Genomic DNA, 24,633 nt, shown 5'->3' on the forward strand with positions numbered 1-24,633 from the left:
CCAAAGAACAGGAACACAACAGTAGTCACAAAACAACAGGAACGTAGTCCCGAAAAACCACCTGTTCAACAGAACAAACCAAAACGCAACCCAAACAAATGTCAGCTACACAAAGAATCCCGCACAAAACGAAGAGGGTAGGTCGGGATTAAATACCCTACTAATAACCCAAACTATACACAGGTGAACAACAGGACAGACAAAGCCACACAAAAAAGAAAGGGATATGTGGCAGCTACTAGACCGCCTACGACGACGCCGCCCGAACAGGGAGAGGAGCCACCTTCGGTGGAAGTTGTGACACAGGGTGAGACAGGGCAATGATGAAGTCAACAGCCATGGGTAGTGGACAAACAGGATGAGACAGGACAATGATGAAGTCAACAGCCATGGGTAGTGGACAAAAAGGGTGAGACAGGACAATGATGAAGTCAACGGCCATGGGTAGTGGACAAATAGGGTGAGACAGGACAATGATGAAGTCAACAGCCATGGGTAGTGGACAAACAGGGTGAGACAGGACAATGATGAAGTCAACAGCCATGGGTAGTGGACAAACAGGGTGAGACAGGACAATGATGAAGTCAACGGCCATGGGTAGTGGACAAACAGGGTGAGACAGGGTGATGAAGTCAACAGCCATGGGTAGTGGACAAACAGGGTGAGACAGGGTGATGATGTCAACAGCCATGGGTAGTGGACAAACAGGGTGAGACAGGACAATGATGAAGTCAACAGCCATGGGTAGTGGACAAACAGGGTGAGACAGGACAATGATGAAGTCAATAGCCATGGGTAGTGGACAAACAGGGTGAGACAGGGTGATGAAGTCAACAGCCATGGGTAGTGGACAAACAGGGTGAGACAGGACAATGATGAAGTCAACGGCCATGGGTAGTGGACAAACAGGGTGAGACAGGGTGATGAAGTCAACAGCCATGGGTAGTGGACAAACAGGGTGAGACAGGACAATGATGAAGTCAACGGCCATGGGTAGTGGACAAACAGGGTGAGACAGGACAATGATGAAGTCAACGGCCATGGGTAGTGGACAAACAGGGTGAGACAGGGTGATGAAGTCAACAGCCATGGGTAGTGGACAAACAGGGTGAGACAGGGTGATGAAGTCAACAGCCATGGGTAGTGGACAAACAGGGTGAGACAGGGTGATGAAGTCAACAGCCATGGGTAGTGGACAAACAGGGTGAGACAGGACAATGATGAAGTCAACGGCCATGCGTAGTGGACAAATGCCAATGAATAAGCTCTAACATACCCAAATTCAAACATAAGGCCTGAAACCAACAATTAAAATCCCCCTCTAACCAAACAAAGAAAAGAAAAACAGAAGTGTTCCTCACAGATGATTCTTTATCCAGTGAGTGCTATTCATGCCTGAGTCTTGAGTTACAGCTCCACAACACAGTTACATGCTGCTGGGTCTCCCTAAGGAGGGCTGGAAGCCACAGATCAGGTTCACCCAACAGTGTTCCTTAAAATTAATGGCACAGTGCAAGGAGGCTGACACACATACGCACAACCGCAGGCGCATGCACACAAACACCCAAGCACATGCTGCGGTAAAAACCTCTCCCGCTCTCTCTCCATCTCTCCTTTTCAGCCAGCCCATTTGATTTCTGTGGTATATGTGTACCGTGATCTAAAAAATGGCCCCGGCCTCTCACAATTTAGGTAGCTATTAACATTCCCCTCTCTACGTGTAAACAGAGCACCATCCAATGTGGAAAACAACACTGAAGAGCTGACATTCTTGTCTCTCCCCTGATTTCTTACTTCAGACATATTGTCATGGCAGTCAATGAGAGATAATGAGTATGAGATCCTTCCAAACTGAGCAGTGAATGAAGGAGTTTTGCAGCAAGGGCGGGCAGGCAGGCATGCAGGCAGGCAGAGATTCAGAGTGTTTATAGTCAAATGTACAGAGTTTCAGGTTTGATTGCAGGGTACGGTGAAAATATTAGGCTCCGAGCTCCAACATGCAGGACTAAGTTAAAACAAAAATCAGACTAAGTTAAAACAAAAATCAGAAACAGCAACAATATAAATAGCACTATATACATAATAACAGACAGACAGACAGACAGACAGACAGACAGACAGACAGACAGACAGACAGACAGACAGACAGTCAGTTTCATATTTACTTTTCATTTTTATTGTTTATTTCACTGTTGTTTATTATCTATTTCACTTGCTTTGGCAGTGTAACCATATGTTTCCCATGCCAATAAAGCCCCTTAAATTGAAATTGAATTGAATTGAGAGTCAGCCAGAGTCTGCTGTCTCCTCCTCCGCTCTGACACAGTTAATTCAATTAGGAAAGAGAGAGAGAGAGAGAGCAAGGTGGGTCAGGAGGAGAGCCATGGGAGGAAGGAAGTGTGGGATGGTAAGAAAACCCAAGGACGGGGTGCAGCAGGGGGACACGTGGGGGGGTGATGAAGGGCTATGATGTGGGCTGTCTAAAGCAGACAAGCACCGCTGCAGGCAGACTAGTAACGATTCTCTCCTAGAAAGCTTACACCACCAGCCAGAGCAGAACAGGGCAGCCCAGTCAGACGGCTAGACAACATCTGAACGCCTAGCTAGGCTCCTCACTCCCCACTCCATCGATGCCAGGGCAGGGTCACATTTCTGCTCCGCGCGCCTTCCTTCTCTGGTTTAAGGGTCAGCGGCTCACCTTACAGCTAACAGCACCCAGGGGCGTCATTAGGGGCCCGCTTCTCCTCCCCCCGCACCCCTATCAACACGCAGGCCAGAGATGGTCCGGATAACAACACCCGTTACACTGACTGAAGTAACACTACCAGCCTGCTGGACCTCCGGATATCGTGACTGTTTTATAGTGTAAGAGAGCTCGGTTGAAAAAACAGAACTTTGATCAAATATGGAATTCTGGGTTGTATTAATGCAGTACGCTTTGGACAATTACATTTGAGAGCTGAGTGTTAGCCCTATTCTCCCTCTAGAAGCTGAGAGTTAGCCATATTCTCCCTCTAGAAGCTGAGTGTTAGCCCTATTCTCCCTCTAGAAACTGAGTGTTAGCTCTATTCTCCCTCTAGAAGCTGAGTGTTAGCTCTATTCTCCCTCTAGAAGCTGAGTGTTAGCTCTATTCTCCCTCTAGAAGCTGAGTGTTAGCTCTATTCTCCCTCTAGAAGCTGAGTGTTAGCTCTATTCTCCCCCTACAAGCTGAGTGTTAGCTCTATTCTCTCTCTAGAAGCCGAGTGTTAGCTCTATTCTCCCTCTAGAAGCTGAGTGTTAGTTCTATTCTCCCTCTAGAAGCTGAGTGTTAGCTCTATTCTCCCTCTAGAAGCTGAGTGTTAGCCCTATTCTCCCCCTAGAAGCTGAGTGTTAGCTCTATTCCCCCTCTAGAAGCTGAGTGTTAGCTCTATTCTCCCCCTAGAAGCTGAGTGTTAGCCCTTTTCTCCCTCTAGAAGCTGAGTGTTAGCTCTATTCTCCCTCTAGAAGCTGAGTGTTAGCTCTATTCTCCCTCTAGAAGCTGAGTGTTAGCTCTATTCTCTCTCTAGAAGCTGAGTGTTAGCTCTATTCTCCCTCTAGAAGCTGAGTGTTAGCTCTATTCTCCCCCTAGAAGCTGAGTGTTAGCCCTATTCTCCTTCTAAAAGCTGAGTGTTAGCCCTATTCTCCCTCTAGAAGCTGAGTGTTAGCTCTATTCTCTCTCTAGAAGCTGAGTGTTAGCTCTATTCTCCCTCTAGAAGCTGAGTGTTAGCTCTATTCTCCCTCTAGAAGCTGAGTGTTAGCTCTATTCTCCCTCTAGAAGCTGAGTGTTAGCCCTATTCTCCCCTAGAAGCTGAGTGTTAGCTCTATTCTCCCTCTAGAAGCTGAGTGTTAGCTCTATTCTCCCTCTAGAAGCTGAGTGTTAGCTCTATTCTCTCTCTAGAAGCTGAGTGTTAGCTCTATTCTCCCTCTAGAAGCTGAGTGTTAGCTCTATTCTCCCTCTAGAAGCTGAGTGTTAGCCTTTTCTCCCTCTAGAAGCTGAGTGTTAGCTCTATTCTCCCTCTAGAAGCTGAGTGTTAGCTCTATTCTCCCTCTAGAAGCTGAGTGTTAGCCCTTTTCTCCCTCTAGGTCATATCAAATGAATCCAACGGGCAAGAATGTGACCAGCGACTACCATTACACTAAAGAGGCACATTAAACTTTATTGTGAAGTTTAAACACTCCCTTTGCAGTTCTAAACCACAAATATCAATAAATGTGCCAAGAAAACATAAATGCCAGGAAAGAGAAGAACGAAACGTGAGGAAAGTTAGCTAGTTCGAGTTGGACGTGGCATTTCTGCATGTCAATCTCAGAGATCACAGCATCACGTTTCAGTGCTCTCCAAATGTTATGACCCATGCCCGAACCCCTAGTGAAAACCATCAACACTTAGTGGAAAGCGATACTCAGAGTCTCTCTGTGGGGCTGACGAGGGCTGCCTCCTATTCTTTTACATTACACACTTACACTACTATTCAAACGTTTGGGGTCACTTAGAAATGTCCTTGTTTTTGAAAGAAAAACAAATTTTTTTGCCCATTAAAATAACATAAAATTGATCAGAAATACAGAGTAGACATTGTTAATGTTCTAAATGACTATTGTAGCTGGAAACGGCTGATTTCTAATGGAATATCTACATAGGCGTACAGAGGCCCATTATCAGCAACCATCACTCCTGTGTTCCAATGGCACGTTGTGTTAGCTAATCCATGTTCATAATTTTAAAAGGCAAATTTATCATTAGAAAAGCCTTGTGCAATGATGTTAGCTCAGCTGAAAACTGTTGTGCTGATTGAAGAAGCAAAAAAAGTGGCCTTCTTTAGACTAGTTGAGTATCAGCATTTGTGGGTTCGATTACAGGCTCAAAATGGCCAGAAACAAATAACTTTCTTCTGAAACTCGTCAGTCTATTCTTGTTCTGAGAAATGAAGGCTATTCCATGCGAGAAATTGCCAAGAAACTGAAGATCTCGTACAACGCTGTGTACTTCTCCCTTCACAGAACAGCACAAACTGGCCCTAACCAGAATAGAAAGAGGAGTGGGAGGCCCAGGTGCACAACTCAGCAAGAGGACAAGTACATTAGGGTGTCTAGTTTGAGAAACAGACGTCTCACAAGTCCTCAACTGGCAGCTTCATTAAATAGTACCCGCAAAACACCAGTCTCATCGTCAACAGTGAATAGGCGACTCCGAGATGCTGGCCTTCTAGGCAGAGTTCCTCTGTCCAGTGTATGTGTTCTTTTGCCCATCGTAATCTTTTTTTTTATTGACCAGTCTGAGATATGGCTTTTTCTTTGCAACTCCGCCTAGAAGGCCAGCATCCCGGAAAAGCCTCTTCACTGTTGTGCTTTTCTTTCAAAAACAAAGACATTTTTAAGTGACCCCAAATTTTTGAATGGTAGTGTACATTACTACACTTTCCGTAAAAATACAGTCCACTACACATATCACTCAAAGGTAAATGTGTGTACTTTCTACGTCGTATCGACCACTACCTCAGGAGGTAACGCACAACCCTCGGCCCAACAGTTGCCCTCCTTGAAGCAGGGCAGTGTAAACACAAATGTCTTAGTGAGCCAACACTCCTACAGTATAAATGGTAATAGCAGAGCAATGTTTTAGAAACAGCTGAAATATAAACATTTTCCTCATATTTAAGAAATGTTTTATTGGGTTTTACATGAAATTGCAGTAACAGCCTGTTACATTATTAAATTGTCGCAGAAGCTGCTGGTTGCACTGAGCCATGTAAAACTACGGAAGCCCATCCCCACCACCCAACAAATATAAAATGTACATCATACAAATAGGATATGTTTTTTCATTTGTAACATTGTGTGGTGATTTCAGAGGTGGCACCACAGGTCCCAGAGTGGTGGCGGTGGGGGGAATTATTTTCCCGGGGCCCAGAGTTATTCCTGATCTGGTAGTAGGCTAACCAAACCAACTCTGGACCTAGTTGTAGCATATGACATAGTAATAACTCAGCTGTAAAAACATGTTTTATATGGGCTATGATGGGACCAGATCATTTTTCTAATCAGGTCACATGCTTTTATAAACAACATTAAAACCCTTTAAACGGACAAAGAGACAAATGCGATTGGACAATAACACTAACAGGGCTGAGCTCGCTGTATGTAGGCCTTTGCATCTGTAACTATAAATAACACTCATACAGTATGTCATCACTGTTGTGTTGATTCATTCCAGTCAATCATTTTTTATAAAAAAATGCCTTGGTGACTTAGCCACCCGAAGTGTGAATTTAAACCCAATTTGATCATTCACATTTTCTTAGAACACAAATAAATGGGCATATTTTAGGCTATAAAAACATGACATTACATTTATAGGCTAACGTCACTTGATGAAGCCTGTTATACAACTCTGTGCTTTGGTCTTGAAGCTAAAATGTAATGAGTGTAGCATTCAGATGAGAAAATAAACCATTTAATTGTCTGCACATACATGCTTGTGAATTGTTTCATTATTCAAGAGTGTAATATGGATTTGTTGCATTATTTAACAGTGTAATATGTTTTAGAAGAAAGGTTTGTCATACTGTGATATTTACGGTCAATTTGAGATGTGGACCAACAATGTGGCATTGCCAGCCACAACGAAAGGTAGGCCAGGATGTCATGTGAATTGAAAAGTAGAATTCTCTTTCAAATCTTGTAGTGGGAATAGGGTCTTAATTATCTATATAGAGGACAACAACAGTAGGGGGAAACAGCTGTTTAAAACCCACAGTCCCTGGGGATGAAGGGGGATGCTAGGGGCATTGGGGAAAGGTGCAGGCATTTTGTTATTTTGTTATTGCCAAAGTATGGCTATTAGCCAGCTAAGCCCCATTTCCTGTTTTAGAATAGCAAAAAAGCACGCTATTGTTACAGACAAATACACCACTTCAGTTGCACCAAAAGTGTATTCACAACAAAAAAACCTTATACACTCAGCAAAAAAAGAAACATCCTCTCACTGTCAACTGCGTTTATTTTCAGAAAAATTAACACGTGTAAATATTTGTATGAACATAACTAGATGCTGAGACATTAACTGAACAAGTTCCACATACATGTGACTAACAGAAATTGAATAATGTGTCCCTGAACAAAATAAAAAGTAACAGTCAGTATCTGGTGTGGCCACCAGCTGCATTAAGTACTGCAGTCCATCTCCTCCTCATGGACTGCACCAGATTTGCCAGTTCTTGCTGTGAGATGTTACCCCACTCTTCCACCAAGGCACCTGCAAGTTTCCGGACATTTCTGGGGGGAATGGCTCTAGCCCTCACCCTCCGATCCAACAGGTCACAGACATGCCAATGGGATTGAGATCCGGGCTCTTCGCTGGCCATGGCAGAACACTGACATTCCTGTCTTGCAGGAAATCACGCACAGAACGAGCAGCATGGCTGGTGGCAATGTCATGCTGGAGGGTCATGTCAGGATGAGCCTGCAGGAAGGGTACCACATGAGGGAGGAGGATGTCTTCCCTTTAACACACAGCATTGAGATTGCCTGCAATGACAACAAGCACAGTCTGATGATGCTGTGACACACCGCCCCAGACCATGACGGACCCTCCACCTCCAAATCGATCCCGCTCCAGAGTATAGGCCTCGGTGTAACGCTTATTCCTTCGATGATAAACGTGAATCTGACCATCACCCCTGGTGAGACAAAACCACAAATCGTCAGAGAAGAGCACTTTTTGCCAGTCCTGTCTGGTCCAGAGACGGTGGGTTTGCGCCCAAAGGCAACATTGTTGCCGGTGAGGACCTGCCTTACAACAGGCCTACAAGCCCTCAGTCCAGCCTCTCTCAGCCTATTGTGGACAGTCTGAGCACTGATGGAGGGATTGTGCGTTCCTGTTGTAACTCGAGCAGTTGTTGTTGCCATCCTGTACCTGTCCCACAGGTGTGATGTTCGGATGTACCGATCCTGTGCAGCTGTTGTTACACGTAGTCTGCCACTGTGAGGACGATCAGCTGTCCGTCCTGTCTCCCTGTAGCGCTGTCTTAGGCGTCTCACAGTACGGACATTGCAATTTATTCCCCTAGCCACATCTGCAGATCATGCCTCCTTGCAGCATGCCTAAGGCACATTCACACAGATGAGCAGGGACCCTGGGCATCTTTCTTTTGGTGTTTTTCAGAGTCAGTAGAAAGGCCTCTTTAGTGTCCTAAGTTTTCATACCTGTGACCTTAATTACCTACGGTCTGTAAGCTGTTAGTGTCTTAACGACCGTTCCACAGGTGCATGTTCATTAATTGTTTATGGTTCATTGAAAAAGCATGGGAAACAGTGTTTAAACCCTTTACAATGAAGATCTGTGAAGTTATTTGGATTTTTACGAATTATCTTTGAAAGACAGGGTCCTGAAAAATTGACATTTCTTTTTTTGCTGAGTTTATTATATCACCTTTATGGTTGCAATAACCATCTACCAGTCTCCGTGGCCAGATGTTAATGGTCCATTTATATGGGGCTTTCACTGCAGGCCTTCTCTTAGCCAACGTTTAGCTCATCGGTACTGTGTACAATCTCTCTTTCTCCTAGACTGATATCTCTATATGCACAGAGCATGTTTCTGTAGAGAAGGAGGACTGTGGCATGCAGACAAAATATCTAAAGATGAGGTTATCTGCTGGTCAAGCTAACAGACTACCAAACCCATTTAAGGCTCTAGTCCAGTTATTTGATATAAAAAGCTGACTGATCTCATGGCAGGGGTGGTCTACATCCATGCATGCGTAAGTTGATCCCTTGATAGTTGTCAGATCACCAGTGAGATGTAACAGCTGCACGCCTGCACTCACTTCAAAAGCAGACTAATAAAATCGGCAATAATCCTGAAGGATATTTAGTCTGGCAGGGAAACAGGCTGAGATGAAAATGATAAAGTAGCATGTTGCAGCAATGACTAAAGCAGACCATGTGGTCCAGCTGCGATTCAGCGCTGTGTCGAAGAGGCAAAATCTTGATACTTATCAATGTGTTCATGAAACATTTGTTTATGAACAAAACATTGTAAAAGCAGGTATAATTATAATAAATACACTGTGCAGAGTGCTAGTGTATACAAAGAATATAAACATTCGTATGACCTTATTAACAGTGTATTTGCTAAAGTATCTTTTCTTGTTCCTCCGGATAACGTATACAAATCATTTCTCTACCTAATTACTGGTGCTGCAGACTGTACGCTTCCCCATGCACTTCTCCTTCATGTTGCCATCTCTCCATCTGGCCTGACAGCTTGTCTTCCACACACCTCCTCCTCCCCCCCACACACACCTCCTCCTCCCACACATCTCCTCCATCTAGCACACAAAGGCTGCCAAGGTGAGCTGAGGTAACCAGACCCCAGGACTCCCTCCAGATGGCTCTGGCCACACCTTCCAACAGGCTAGCTGGGCAGCTGTCCTTTACAACACTCAGGAGAAAGGGAGCGGCTATCCTCATATCTTTGCCTCGGACAAGGTGAGAGGCTATCAAACACCTTCGCCATTTTAAAGTAGTAATATCTATGATAAGAGGGGGGGTTGACTGACAATGTGCTTTGAGAACAGTGACTGGAGTGAGGTAAGCTTGTATGTGAGAGCATGTCATTCCTAAAGACAGGAAAGGAAGCAGCAGACAGAAGTATGTATGAGCTGAAGTATTGAAAACAAACCCACAGGAAGCTGAGGTCTGTCTGGGCCTTCCGTTAACCCAGTCTACTCTCAGGAGGACTAGGGGAGATGCACGCACACGTTCCTCACATAAAACAACATCCTCCCTCCCCGCCTGTCAGGAGGGCTGACCTGGGACCTTTGGGTTCAGAGGTCACTCACGTGCCATGATCATGATGACCACTATGCTATGAATGTCCATAAACCCAGATACTATCAATTTTGGCATAATCAAGTTGCTTTGCTTCTATTGTACATACAGGAAACATGGACACAAAAGAGGAGGCAGAGTGTTAGTCTGCATCACCATATTTCAGCAAAACTATTCCAACACAAAAAGCAAGGTAAGCCTGTTTTTTTTTGCAATGGAGGAAATTAGGTGACATTTGTTCTCTTTAGTCAGTTTCCAGTCTGACTGAGACACAAGTTGCGACCATTTGGGAGGGGTGGGGAGCATGAGGAGAGACTGTATGAGGATCAGAACACCTCTTACCATTTGTGTGTTCTGGACACTGCGAACACAAGTGTATTGGTGAAGACAGGTGTGTGTGTGTGTGTGTGTGTGTGTGTGTGTGTACAATATACACTGAGCATACAAAACATTAGGAACACCTTCCTAATATTGAGTTGCACCCTCCTTTTGCCCTCAGAACAGCCTCAATTCATCGGGGTCCACCCAGACCCAGACCTAACACGCCTCTGTGTTCTCCCCATCTGGAGACCTGTATTCTGTCTACTCTGGCCTACGTGGCTCCTTCACTCCTACTTAGTCAGCCATACACTAGCCCAGCTCAACACAGCACAACAACAGAGCTCAACACATTACAGCTCAGTCCAGCTCAACACAGCACAACAACAGAGCTCAACACATTACAGCTCAGTCCAGCTCAGCCCAACAATACAGCTCAACACAGTACAGCACAGACCAGCTCAGCTCAGCCCAACAAGAGAGCTCAACACAGTACAGCACAGACCAGCTCAGCTCAGCCCAACAAGACAGCACAGACCAGCTCAGCTCAGCCCAACAAGAGAGCTCAACACAGTACATACAGCTCAGCACCGCACAGCCCAGTCATTAGCTGCAGTTGGATGGCTTCCTGTGCATTGAGACATGAGGATACTTATTTAGAAGCTGAACTAAAATATATGCTGATGCCACAAAAAAATAGACTTGAACAGTTGGGGTCTGGAAAATATTGTCCCCCTCATCTCTGCAGTGTGTTATAAATCTTTAGGTTCTAGTTATTTAAAGTGCTCTCACTGCATGACTGCTAACATTCACGGTGAATCAACTTTTTTCCATGCAGTTCTGACTAGGTTTGGAATGTCTGGACAAGGGACAAGTACAAGAGGAAAAACAGAACTTCCCTACACAGAACTGGTGAAACATGATTTCCAACATTAATCATAACAAAAGGCCATTATGTCTGTGCTGTCCCCGCCTCATATGCTCCCATAGGTCTCATAAACAGGCCTACATATTGCCATAGCTACCTAACTGCTCAACAAGCTTTTAGCATACCAAACCAAGAGAGGCCAGAGTTGGTCTGAACTGAGCAAGAGGACAGTGTACAGTTCAACAACCCTTGTACTGTCGGGATTTGGGGGCGCCTACGGGAGGAAGATGCCCGCTTCCCGGGTCAGACCCTTCCAGAGGTGAGCTATCCTGGGACAGGGAAGGAGGGCGTTGTGGGCGTCACCTTACCTCATCATCGGGCGTCCTCCCAATCTATGACCCAGAACTAGACCCAGAGTTCTGTTTGGCTTTCTAATTGGCAAGTGCCCATTCTTGTTCTAGGTTCCAGTGTGGCCATTGTTCCATAGAACACAATAAGCCAGGCATTACATCTGAAGCAAACTGGAGATGTGGTCCTGAAAGCTCTCTCTTCTTAGAGCACACTTTTCTCTGCTCTTTTCTCTGCTTCTGCTCTATTCTCTTGCTTCACACTTGGGTGCCTTTGTGCATTGAAGGTCTCCTGGATTGTGCAAACACAGCTCCAGGCAGGGTGGTGCGGGGGTGGGGGGTGTACAGTTACTCCCTGCCTTACCTGGATGCAAACACCCTCTCGGATTAGACTGAGCTGAGTTAACCCATCCCTTATGGGCCGTGGATTCTCAGGTTAGCTGTAGTCTCTTACACTAAGGGCAGTCACTCACTGTTGGAACTAACTCTCTGTTTATAAAGCGGAACAGATTTAGGCCTAAATGCTGAAGTAACAGTAGCAGTTAAGAGGCAGACTGAATACAGTCTCTGTTTTATTCTATTTTAGCAATGTAAATACTGTCAGTTCAATTCCCTCTCCTGTAAAAAAAAAAATTGCATTCATCCCTTTACACTGTGTGTGTGTGTGCTGACCGGTCACTCACTGTGAAGCGCTGTGGCCCGAGGGGCTCTGACAGGACACAGTACTGGACAGCCAGGTTGATGTAGCTTGAGCGGTAGGAGCTGATCTTCCTGTGGCCCTGGACCAGCTTGTACAGCTCCACACACATCAGACCTGCCACCGCAGCCGTGGTCGTGGCTATAGCCGGGATGATGCGACCCGCGATCAGCTTACTCTGTGGATGAGGGGAGAAAGAAGCTCCAGTTAAAAGAGTGTGTGTTTGGTTTTACTATCCTTGTGGGGACCAGAAGTCCTCACAAGGATAGTAAAACAAAGAAAAGTGAGAGGGGGGGCATTTGTGGGGACATTTCGCTAAGAGTTAGAGTTAGAGTTAGGAGTTAGGGTTAGGGTTAGAGTTAGGGTTAGAGTTAGGGTTAGAGTTAGGGTTAGAGTTAGGAGTTAGGGTTAGAGTTAGGAGTTAGGAGTTAGGGTTAGAGTTAGGGTTAGGGTTAGAGTTAGGGTTAGAGTTAGGAGTTAGAGTTAGGAGTTAGTTAGAGTTAGGAGTTAGGGTTAGAGTTAGAGTTAGGGTTAGAGTTAGGAGTTAGAGTTAGGAGTTAGAGTTAGGAGTTAGGGTTAGAGTTAGGAGTTAGGGTTAGAGTTAGGAGTTAGGGTTAGAGTTAGAGTTAGGGTTAGAGTTAGGAGTTAGGGTTAGGAGTTAGAGTTAGGAGTTAGGGTTAGGAGTTAGAGTTAGGGTTAGGAGTTAGGGTTAGGAGTTAGGGTTAGAGTTAGGGTTAGAGTTAGAGTTAGGAGTTAGAGTTAGGAGTTAGGAGTTAGGGTTAGAGTTAGGGTTAGAGTTAGGGTTAGAGTTAGGTTAGAGTTAGGGTTAGAGTTAGGGTTAGAGTTAGGGTTAGAGTTAGGAGTTAGGAGTTAGGAGTTAGGAGTTAGGGTTAGAGTTAGGGTTAGAGTTAGGGTTAGAGTTAGGGTTAGAGTTAGGGTTAGAGTTAGGAGTTAGGAGTTACAGTTAGGAGTTAGGGTTAGGAGTTAGGGTTAGGAGTTAGGGTTAGAGTTAGGGTTAGAGTTAGGGTTAGAGTTAGGGTTAGTTAGAGTTAGGGTTAGAGTTAGGGTTAGAGTTAGGAGTTAGGGTTAGGAGTTAGGGTTAGAGTTAGGAGTTAGGGTTAGAGTTAGGGTTAGAGTTAGGAGTTAGGGTTAGAGTTAGGAGTTAGGGTTAGAGTCAGGGTTAGGGTTAGAGTCAGGGTTAGAGTTAGGAGTTAGGGTTAGAGTTAGCGGTTAGGGTTAGAGTTAGGAGTTGGGGTTAGAGTTAGGAGTTGGGGTTAGAGTTAGGAGTTAGGAGTTAGGGTTAGAGTTAGGAGTTAGGGTTAGAGTTAGGAGTTAGGGTTAGAGTTAGGGGTTAGGGTTAGGGGTTAGGGTTAGGGTTAGGGTTAGAGTTAGCGGTTAGGGTTAGGAGTTAGGGTTAGAGTTAGGAGTTAGGGTTATAGTTAGAGTTAGGGTTAGGAGTTAGGGTTAGGAGTTAGGAGTTAGAGTTAGGAGTTAGGGGTTAGGAGTTAGGGTTAGAAATAGGAGTTAGGGGTTAGGGTTAGGAGTTAGGGTTAGAAACTGGAGTTAGGGGTTAGGGTTAGGAGTTAGGGTTAGAAACTGGAGTTAGGGGTTAGGGTTAGAAACAGGAGTTAGGGGTTATGAGTTAGGGTTAGAGATAGGAGTTAGGGTTAGAGTTAGGGGTTAGGGTTAGAAACAGGAGTTAGGGGTTAGGGTTAGGAGTTAGGGTTAGAAACAGGAGTTAGGGGTTAGGGTTAGAAACAGGAGTTAGGGGTTAGGGTTAGAAACTGGAGTTAGGGGTTAGGGTTAGGGTTAGAGATAGGAGTTAGGGTTAGAGTTAGGGGTTAGGGTTAGAAATAGGAGTTAGGGGTTAGGGTTAGGAGTTAGGGTTAGAAACAGGAGTTAGGGGTTAGGGTTAGAAACAGGAGTTAGGGGTTATGAGTTAGGGTTAGAGATAGGAGTTAGGGTTAGAGATAGGGGTTAGGGGTTAGGGTTAGAGAAAAGAGTTAGGGTTAGAGTTAGGGGTTAAGAGCTAGGGTTAGAGTTAGGGGTTAGAGTTAGGGGTTAGAGTTAGGGTTAGAGTTCGGTGTTAGGGTTAGAGTTAGGGGTTAGAGTTAGGGTTATAGTTAGGGGTTAGGAGTTAGGGTTAGAGTTAGGGGTTAGGGTTAGAGATAGGAGTTAGGGTCAGAGTTAGGAGTTAGGGTTAGAGATAGGAGTTAGGGGTAGGGTTAGGGGTTAGGAGTTAGGGTTAGAGATAGGAGTTAGGGGTTAGGAGTTAGGGGTTAGGAGTTAGGGTTAGAGATAGGAGTTAGGGTTAGAGATAGGAGTTAGGGGTAAAGTTAGGGGTTAGGAGTTACGGTTAGAGTTAGGGGTTAGGAGTTAGGGTTAGAGTTAGGGGTTAGGGTTAGAGTTAGGTGTTAGGGGTTAGGGTTAGAGTTAGGAGTTATGATTAGAGTTAGGAGTTCGGGATAGATTTAGGAGTTAGGGTTAGAGTTAGGAGTTAGGGTTAGAGTTAGGGGTTAGGGTTAGAGTTAGGAGTTAGGGGTTAGGGTTAGAGGTTAGGAGTTATGATTAGAGTTAGGAGTTCGGGATAGATTTAGGAGTTAGGGTTAGGGGTTAGGAGTTAGGGTTAGAGGTTAGGAGTTAGGGTTAGAGGCTAGGAGTTAGGGTTAGGGGTTAGGGTTAGAGTTAGGGTTAGAGGTTAGGAGTTATGGTTAGAGTTAGGAGTTCGGGATAGATTTAGGAGTTAGGGTTAGAGGTTAGAAGTTAGGGTTAGAGGTTAGGAGTTAGGGTTAGAGTTAGGGGTTAGGAGTTAGGGTTAGAGGTTAGGAGTTAGGGTTAGGGGTTAGGGTTAGAGTTAGGGGTTAGGAGTTAGGGTTAGAGGTTAGGGTTAGGAGTTAGGGGTTAGGGTTAGAGTTAGGGGTTAGGGTTAGAGTTAGGGGTTATGGTTAGAGTTAGGAGTTAGGGTTAGAGTTAGGAGTTAGAGTTAGGAGTTAGGGTTAGAGTTAGGGTTAGAGTTAGAGTTAGGGTTAGAGTTAGGAGTTAGGGTTAGAGTTAGGAGTTAGGGTTAGAGTTAGGAGTTAGGGTTGGAGTTAGGGTTAGAGTTAGGAGTTAGGGTTAGAGTTAGGAGTTAGGGTTAGAGTTAGGGGTTAGGGTTAGAGTCAGGGTTAGGGTTAGAGTCAGGGTTAGAGTTAGGAATTAGGGTTAGAGTTAGCGGTTAGGGTTAGAGTTAGGAGTTGGGGTTAGAGTTAGGAGTTGGGGTTAGAGTTAGAGTTAGGAGTTAGGGTTAGAGTTAGTGGTTAGGGTTAGAGTTAGGGGTTAGAGTTAGGAGTTAGGGTTAGAGTTAGGAGTTAGGGTTAGAGTTAGAGTTAGGAAGCCAGTTAGGTTAGAGTTAGGAGTTGGGGTTAGAAATAGGAGTTAGGGGTTAGGGTTAGGGTTAATAGGAGTTAGGGGTTAGGGTTAGAAATAGGAGTTAGGGTTAGGGTTAGGAGTTAGGGTTAGAGTTGGAGTTAGGGTTAGGGTTAGGAGTTAGGGTTAGGGGTTAGGTTAGATTTCGTTAGGGGTTAGGGTTAGGGGTTAGAGTTAGGAGTTAGGGTTAGAGTTAGGGTTAGAGTTAGAGTTAGGGTTAGGAGTTAGGGTTAGAGTTAGGAGTTAGGGTTAGAGTTAGGAGTTAGGGTTAGAGTTAGGAGTTAGGGTTGGAGTTAGGGTTAGAGTCAGGGTTAGGGTTAGAGTTAGGTGTTTAGGGTTAGAGGTTAGGAGTTAGGATTAGTTAGGGTTAGGGATAGATTTAGGAGTTAGGGTTAGGGTTAGGAGTTAGGTTAGAGTTAGGGTTAGGGTTAGAGTTAGGAGGGTTAGGGTTAGAGGTTAGGAGTTAGTTAGGGTTAGGAGTTAGAGTTAGGAGTTAGGGTTAGAGGTTAGAGTTAGGGTTAGAGGTTAGGAGTTAGGGTTAGAGGTTAGGAGTTAGGGGTTAGGGTTAGAGTTAGGGGTTAGGAGTTAGGGTTAGAGTTAGAGTTAGGGTTAGGGGTTAGGGTTAGAGTTAGGGTTAGGGTTAGAGGGGTTAGGTTAGAGTTAGGGTTAGGGTTAGGGTTAGAGTTAGGGGTTAGGGTTAGGGTTAGGGTTAGGTTAGGGTTAGAGTTAGGGTTAGGGTTAGAGTTAGGAGTTAGGGTTAGGGTTAGGAGTTAGGGTTAGAGTTAGGAGTTAGGGTTAGGAGTTAGGGTTAGTTAGGGTTAGGGTTAGAGTTAGGAGTTAGGGTTAGAGTTAGGGTTAGGGTTAGAGTTAGGGTTAGGGTTAGAGTTAGGGTTAGAGTTAGGAGTTAGGGTTAGTTAGGGTTAGTTAGGGTTAGGAGTTGGGGTTAGGGTTAGAGTTAGGGGTTAGGGTTAGGTTAGGAGTTAGGGTTAGAGTTAGGAGTTAGGGTTAGAGTTAGGGTTAGGGTTAGAGTTAGTGGTTAGAGTTAGGAGTTAGGGTTAGAGTTAGAGTTAGGAGTTAGGGTTAGGGTTAGGAGTTAGGGTTAGAGTTAGGAGTTAGGGTTAGAAATAGGAGTTAGGGGTTAGGAGTTAGGGTTAGAAATAGGAGTTAGGGTTAGGGTTAGGTTAGGAGTTAAGGGTTAGGGTTAGGAGTTAGGGTTAGAAACTGGAGTTAGGGTTAGGGTTAGGTTAGGGTTAGGGTTAGGTTAGATTAGGGTTAGGAGTTAGGGTTAGGGTTAGGAGTTAGAGTTAGGAGTTAGGGTTAGGTTAGGGTTAGAGTTAGGGTTAGGAGTTAGGGTTAGAGTTAGGAGTTAGGGTTAGGAGTTAGGGTTAGAGTTAGGAGTTAGGGTTAGAGTTAGGGTTAGAGTTAGGAGTTAGGGTTAGAGTTAGGAGTTAGGGTTAGAGTTAGGAGTTAGGGTTAGAGTTAGGAGTTAGGGTTAGAGTCAGGGTTAGGGTTAGAGTCAGGGTTAGAGTTAGGAGTTAGGGTTAGAGTTAGGGTTAGGGTTAGAGTTAGAGTTAGGAGTTAGGGTTAGAGTTAGGAGTTAGGGTTAGAGTTAGGGTTAGAGTTAGGAGTTAGGGTTAGAGTTAGGAGTTAGGGTTAGAGTTAGTGGTTAGAGTTAGTGGTTAGGAGTTAGGGTTAGAGTTAGGAGTTAGGGTTAGAGTTAGTGGTTAGGGTTAGGGGTTAGAGTTAGGAGTTAGGGTTAGAGTTAGGGGTTAGAGTTAGGAGTTAGGGTTAGAGTTAGAGTTAGGAGTTAGAGTTAGGAGTTAGAGTTAGGGTTAGAAATAGGAGTTAGGGGTTAGGAGTTAGGGTTAGAAATAGGAGTTAGGGGTTAGGGTTAGGAGTTAGGGTTAGAAACTGGAGTTAGGGGTTAGGGTTAGGAGTTAGGGTTAGAAACTGGAGTTAGGGGTTAGGGTTAGAAACAGGAGTTAGGGGTTAGAGTTAGGGTTAGAGATAGGAGTTAGGGTTAGAGTTAGGGGTTAGGGTTAGAGTTAGGGGTTAGGGGGTTAGAAACAGGAGTTAGGGTTAGAAACAGGAGTTAGGGTTAGAGTTAGGTTAGAGATAGGAGTTAAGGTTAGGGTTAGAAATAGGAGTTAGGGGTTAGGAGTTAGGGTTAGAGATAGGAGTTAGGAGTTAGGGGTTAGGGTTAGGAGTTAGGGTTAGAAATAGGAGTTAGGGGTTAGGGTTAGAAACAGGAGTTAGGGTTATGAGTTAGGGTTAGAGATAGGAGTTAGGGTTAGAAAGGAGTTAGGAGTTAGAGTTAGGGTTAGGGTTAGAAATAGGAGTTAGGGGTTAGGAGTTAGGGTTAGAAATAGGAGTTAGGGGTTAGGAGTTAGGGTTAGAGATAGGAGTTAGGGGTTAGGAGTTAGGGTTAGAAATAGGAGTTAGGGGTTAGGGTTAGAAACAGGAGTTAGGGGTTATGAGTTAGGGTTAGAGATAGGAGTTAGGGTTAGAGATAGGGGTTAGGGTTAGAGAAAAGAGTTAGGGTTAGAGTTAGGGGTTAAGAGCTAGGGTTAGAGTTAGGGGTTAGAGTTAGGGTTAGAGTTCGGTGTTAGGGTTAGAGTTAGGGGTTAGAGTTAGGGTTATAGTTAGGGGTTAGGAGTTAGGGTTAGAGTTAGGGGTTAGGGTTAGAGATAGGAGTTAGGGTCAGAGTTAGGAGTTAGGGTTAGATTTAGGAGTTAGGGTTAGAGGTTAGAAGTTAGGGTTAGAGGTTAGGAGTTAGGGTTAGAGTTAGGGTTAGGAGTTAGGGTTAGAGGTTAGGAGTTAGGGTTAGGGTTAGGGGTTAGGAGTTAGGGTTAGGAGTTAGGGTTAGGGTTAGAGTTAGGGTTAGGTTAGAGTTAGGGTTATGGTTAGATTTCGTGGTTAGGAGTTAGGGTTAGAGTTAGGGGTTAGGAGTTAGGGTTAGAGATAGGAGTTAGGGGTAGGGTTAGGGGTTAGGAGTTAGGGTTAGAGATAGGAGTTAGGGTCAGAGTTACGGGTTAGGAGTTAGGGTTAGAGATAGGAGTTAGGGGTTAGGAGTTAGTGGTTAGGAGTTAGAGATAGGAGTTAGGGTTAGAGATAGGAGTTAGGGGTAAAGTTAGGGGTTAGGAGTTACGGTTAGATTTAGGGGTTAGGAGTTAGGGTTAGAGTTAGGGGTTAGGGTTAGAGTTAGGTGTTAGGGTTAGGAGTTATGATTAGAGTTAGGAGTTCGGGATAGATTTAGGAGTTAGGGTTAGGAGTTAGGGTTAGAGGTTAGGAGTTAGGGTTAGAGTTAGGGGCTAGGAGTTAGAGTTAGGGGTTAGGGTTAGAGTTAGGGGTTAGGGTTAGAGGTTAGGAGTTATGGTTAGAGTTAGGAGTTCGGGATAGATTTAGGAGTTAGGGTTAGAGGTTAGAAGTTAGGGTTAGAGGTTAGGAGTTAGGGTTAGAGTTAGGGGTTAGGAGTTAGGGTTAGAGGTTAGGAGTTAGGGTTAGGAGTTAGGGGTTAGGGTTAGAGTTAGGGGTTAGGGTTAGGGGTTATGGTTAGATTTCGTGGTTAGGAGTTAGGGTTAGAGTTAGGGGTTAGGAGTTAGGGTTATAGTTAGGAGTTTGGGTTAGGGTTTATGAGTTAGGGGTTAGGAGTTAGGGTTATAGTTAGGAGTTTGGGTTAGGGTTTATGAGTTAGGGGTTAGGAGTTAGGGTTATAGTTAGGGGTTAGGAGTTAGGGTTATAGTTAGAGTTTATGAGTTGGGGGTTAGAGTTAGGGGTTAGGAGTTAGGGTTAGGGGTTAGGAGTTAGGGGTTAGGAGTTAGGGGTTAGGAGTTAGGGTTAGAGTTAGGAGTTAGGGGTTAGAGTTTGGGTTTATGAGTTGGGGGTTAGGAGTTAGGGTTAGAGTTAGGGGTTAGGGGTTCGAGTTAGGGGTTAGGAGTTTGGGTTAGAGTTAGGGTTTATGAGTTGGGGGTTAGAGTTAGGGTTTATGAGTTGGGGGTTAGGAGTTAGGGTTATAGTTAGGGGTTAGGAGTTAGGGGTTAGGAGTTAGGGGTTAGAGTTTGGGTTTATGAGTTGGGGGTTAGGAGTTAGGGTTAGAGTTAGGGGTTAGGGAAAATTGGATTTAAAATGGGAATTAATTGTTTGTTCCCCACAAGGACAGAAAAACAAATCTCAAAAATCTTTTGAGATACTGGGAAATCTCTTTCTCTCACTCTCTGTTGTGTCGCTGTGATAGAAGAAAACAATGAAGATTCTAACCTTGTGACGATCAGCTGTTGGGATGTCGTAGTTCTCTGCCCTCAAGTTAGAGGCAGCCACTATGTAGTCTATGTGGAAGTTATTATCATCATCCTGTAAACACAATTGATCCTCTTTATAATACATGAATGCATTAACCGTTAAAATCCAAAGACCACTAGATTGTTATATTTTCAGGGAACACCTGCCACAGGAGCAACATGGTTCTGAAGAGGAGACAAATGGAGAAACATTCTGACATACATTACATCAACAGCTGTGAGATGAAGATGAGATCAACTGATTCCAGGCCAGAATTACTTCTCAGCACTTCCTTGTCTATTAAAGCCAAATGAGTCAGTGATGTGATGCCGTGGTTCGTCTGCTTTGAGCTCTAAGGCCTTTGTGTCTGTGTCACTTTAATTACACTAGTACATGACTGATCACCCCTCTGCCATGTAGTGGAAATCAGATTCCCCTGTTAGCGACACTGTCTATGAGCTCACACCTCAGCCAGCACGGCCCTACAAAGAGGGCGACAAACAGTCAGGGGCAGCTGGAGGGTTCATGAGGTAGTCTCACCTGGCAACCCGATACTGCCGGAATCCGTTTCCTCACATGCCAGGCATCTGTAGCATGACCTGTCCAGTTAGCAGAGGTAGAGAGTAGGTGGAGGATGTGGACAAGGAGGATGAGGAGGTGGACGAGGAGGATGAGGAGGTGGACGAGGAGGAGGGTCTCAGTCACATCCAAGGCAAGGTGACATCTAATACCCGTCTTACCTCAGCCACCCTACACACTTCACCAGCCACCCTACACACTTCACCAGCCACCCTACACACTTCACCAGCCACCCTACACACTTCACCAGCCACCCTACACACTTCGCCAGCCACACTAATCAGTCATCTGTACTACACAGCTCCAAACCTCCTTTAATGATGGATAGATGAGGCGGGGGAGTGAGAGAGAGGAGAGAGAGAGGCTCCAGTTCCACTGCATGACAGTGACTGGCTGTACAATGGAAGTGTTATGGAGGAACTTTTGCCCTCGGGGCTGTGTGAGTGTGCTGCTTCACAGGGCTGGGTGACATGGTGGTGGTAGACCATGTGAGATGGGGACCCTACAGCCCCACAAACAGAGCTAGAGGTCCTCAGGCCTAGTCTCTGTAGACTGTTTATTCACCACTGTTCTGTAGACTGTTTATTCACCACTGTTCTGTAGACTGTTTATTCACCACTGTTCTGTAGACTGTTTATTCACCACTGTTCCGTAGACTGTTTATTCACCACTGTTCCGTAGACTGTTTATTCACCACTGTTCTGTAGACTGTTTATTCACCACTGTTCCGTAGACTGTTTATTCACCACTGTTCCGTAGACTGTTTATTCACCACTGTTCCGTAGACTGTTTATTCACCACTGTTCTGTAGACTGTTTATTCACCACTGTTCCGTAGACTGTTTATTCACCACTGTTCCGTAGACTGTTTATTCAACACTGTTCTGAAAGCTGTTAATAACAAGATATGCACTCTCTAAAATACTACCCCTTACAGTAGCAGTGCAACAGAGAGGACCCAGAACACAGGACAGCCCTGTTTCCTTTGACACTGAGCCACTGCAGTGTGTATCCCGTTAGGGACTAGTACAGACAAGGGTCACTGAGGACCCAAAGACCAAACTGCTATTTTTTGTTGTTGCCCCATATAGAGTTCAACATGGACCCCTGCTCTCTGTGTGGCCCCTAGCACTATGCAGTGTTGCCAGTGGAGATATGGCGAGCATGGCGCTGGGCTCTTATTACCTTCTCAAAGTCAATGGGGTGCATCTGCAGGGCTGCACTGTTCACTGGAGGAGAGGACAGTTTCTTCTGCAACTCCTCCAGTCGGCCTGTGTCTGGTCAAATGGAACAGAAATACAGAGTAACACAAAGGCCTGAGAAACAGGCTTATAACACAACATACAGTAGATAAATGGACAGTTTACTCACCCAAATGTCCACTCTCCCTCTCCTCCTCCATCTCCTTGTCAGTGAGATGGATCTTGACGGTAGACTTGGGGGTGAAGGCAGGTATGTGGACCGTCTCTAGGATGCTCCTGATTGCAGAGCTGTCTCGTGTACCCACAATCCCATAGATCTGCCCATAGAGGTTGGCTGCTGCCACCACATAGTCCATATGGGTGGTCTACAATACATGACAAGATAACACAAACTGTTAATGACCCCCCACCTCTCCATCTCAACAGTCAGAACCAGACCTGCTGAGGTAAAATAAATAATTACATTACACACATGCTGCTAACTCAAACAAAACCCACAAATCCACTTTGGCCATATTAGGGGTGGTACAAAGACCACTTCCTACCAGTTGCACGCGAGGAGCTAAAGCTATGGAAAATGTTAATATCTGACAGGATGTTCATCATGGATAGAGTTGGGTAGGTTCCTTTCTAAATGTAATCTGTTACAGTTACTAGTTAGCGGTATAAAATTGTGACCAGTAACGTAACTTTTAGATTACTCAAAATCAGTAGCACAATCTGATTACTTTCAGTTACTTTTGGATTACTTTCCCCGCCAGAGGCATTAGAAGAAGACAAAAAGGATTCATCAAACACATTTGGTGTGTCATCATAGTGGTCTGTGACTTGTGGTCAGACTCGCTCAGGTGGAACAAACTTAAACTTGTGCCGTTTTTCAATGCTGACTTGAAAATCATTGAGAAATCAGAAAGGTGTCATAGTATATTTTCTGGCAAACATTGTTCTGAATTTAAAAGTAATCCAAGAAGTAATCATCTGTTTTTTCAAAAATATCTGTAATCTGATTAGAATATTTTTGCTGGTAACCTAACTGATTACAGTTAGAGTTTTTGGTAATTGGATTACATGTAATCTCCAACTCTGCTCATGCAATATGTCCACCACATGATGACTGGGTTATATGAGCTATCAGCAGAGTCACCCAGTAGTTACCAAAGGAGAAAACCCTCTGGACTTAACCAAAAAATATAAATATGTTTTATTGTCACATACACCAGATAGGTGCAGTGAAATGTGTTGCTTTACAAGGTCAGTAGTAGTAGTGTGGCAACCCTGGCTGGAGCAAATTAAGGTTAAGTTCCTTGCTCAAGGGTATATCAACAGATTTTTCACTTTGTCAGCTCGGGTATTCAAACCAGCAACCTTCCGGTTACTGGCCAAGGCTCTAAAAGCTAGGCTACCTGCCCCTTGTCAAGGCAGAAAACAAGTAAGAAAACAATCGCAATTTACATCAGTTTAAAACCTCCCATCGGTGACCAACAAACCCCCTTGTGATTCATCATGTAGTTTTAAATAGTAATGTCTACCATTGAATACATCAGAGGACTATGAAAGATTCATAGGGTGGTTCCACTGATTTACAACTGCTACTAAATGGCATTCAACAGTCCATGAATAGGCTCTATGCTCTAGAAGCAGTCAGTGGGTTTATTGAGTGTGTTGATAAGAGGCATTCCTAAAGAACATTGTTGTTGTCCTATTGTCTGCCTGTGAGAGCTGCAGGCCCAGACCTGAGGACAGGTGAGGAGACAACCCCTCATACCAGGAGAGGAGGGTAACAGAGAGGAGATAACAGAGAGTAGAAAATAGAGAGGAGAGAACAGAGAGGAGGGGAACAGAGAGGAGGGGAACAGAGAAGAGAAAACAGAGAGTAGAAAACAGAGAGGAGAGAACAGAGTGGAGGGGAACAGAGAGGAGAGAACAGAGAGAAGAGAACAGAGAGGAGAGAACAGAGTGGAGGGGAACAGAGAGGAGATAACAGAGAGTAGAAAACAGAGGAGAGAACAGAGAGGAGGGGAACAGAGAGGAGGGGAACAGAGTGGAGGGGAACAGAGAGGAGAGAACAGAGAGGAGAGAACAGAGTGGAGGGGAACAGAGAGGAGATAACAGAGAGTAGAAAACAGAGAGGAGAGAACAGAGAGGAGAGAACAGAGAGGAGATAACAGAGAGGAGAGAACAGAGAGGAGAGAACAGAGTGGAGGGGAACAGAGTGGAGGGGAACAGAGAGGAGAGAACAGAGAGGAGAGAACAGAGTGGAGGGGAACAGAGAGGAGATAACAGAGAGTAGAAAACAGAGAGGAGAGAACAGAGAGGAGGGGAACAGAGAGGAGGGGAACAGAGAGGAGGGGAACAGAGAGGAGGGGAACAGAGAGGAGATAACAGAGAATAGAAAACAGAGAGGAGAGAACAGAGAGGAGGGGAACAGAGAGGAGGGGAACAGAGAGGAGATAACAGAGAGTAGAAAAGAGAGAGGAGAGAACAGAGAGGAGGGGAACAGAGAAGAGAGAACAGAGAGGAGGGGAACAGAGAAGAGAGAACAGAGAGGAGAGAACATAGAGGAGAGAACAGAGAGGAGGGGAACAAAGAGGCGGGGAACCGAGATGAGAAAACAGAAAGGAGAGGATGGAGAGGAGAGGAGAGAACAGAGAGGAGAGAATAGAAAGGTGGGGAACCGAGAGGAGAGAACAGAAAGGAGAGAACGGAGAGGAGAGAACAGAGAGGCGAGAACAGAAAGGAGAGAACGGAGAGGAGAGAACAGAGAGGCAAGAACAGAGAGGAGAGAACAGAGAGGCAAGAACAGAGAAGAGAGAACAGAGAGGATAGAACAGAGAGGATAGAACAGAGAGGAGAGAACAGAGAGGCAAGAACAGAGAAGAGAGAACAGAGAGGAGAGAACAGAGAGGAGAGAACAGAGAGGCGAGAACAGAGAAGAGAGAACAGAGAAGAGAGAACAGAGAGGCAAGAACAGAGAAGAGAGAACAGAGAAGAGAGAACAGAGAGGCAAGAACAGAGAAGAGAGAACAGAAAGGAGAGAACAGAGAGGAGAACAGAGAGGAGGGGAACAGAGAGGAGGGGAACAGAGAGG

At 45.0% G+C, this 24,633-nt stretch overlaps 1 protein-coding gene across 1 annotated transcript in view; it reads right to left on the bottom strand.

Annotated features, from left to right (window-relative positions):
- The window catches only part of uba7 (ubiquitin-like modifier activating enzyme 7), an 83,619-nt gene that overhangs the window by 25,438 nt on the left and 33,548 nt on the right, over positions 1-24,633 (bottom strand). Inside the window, exons 18-21 of the mRNA XM_024383013.2 lie at positions 21,715-21,910; positions 21,529-21,620; positions 19,745-19,837; positions 12,069-12,260 (exon numbers count right to left, since the gene is read on the bottom strand). Coding sequence (XP_024238781.1) covers positions 12,069-12,260; positions 19,745-19,837; positions 21,529-21,620; positions 21,715-21,910 — 573 coding nt within the window. The remainder of the gene's footprint in view (positions 1-12,068; positions 12,261-19,744; positions 19,838-21,528; positions 21,621-21,714; positions 21,911-24,633) is intronic.

The sequence above is a fragment of the Oncorhynchus tshawytscha genome, linkage group LG02, assembly GCF_018296145.1.
Source record: "Oncorhynchus tshawytscha isolate Ot180627B linkage group LG02, Otsh_v2.0, whole genome shotgun sequence".
Lineage (NCBI taxonomy): Eukaryota > Metazoa > Chordata > Actinopteri > Salmoniformes > Salmonidae > Oncorhynchus > Oncorhynchus tshawytscha.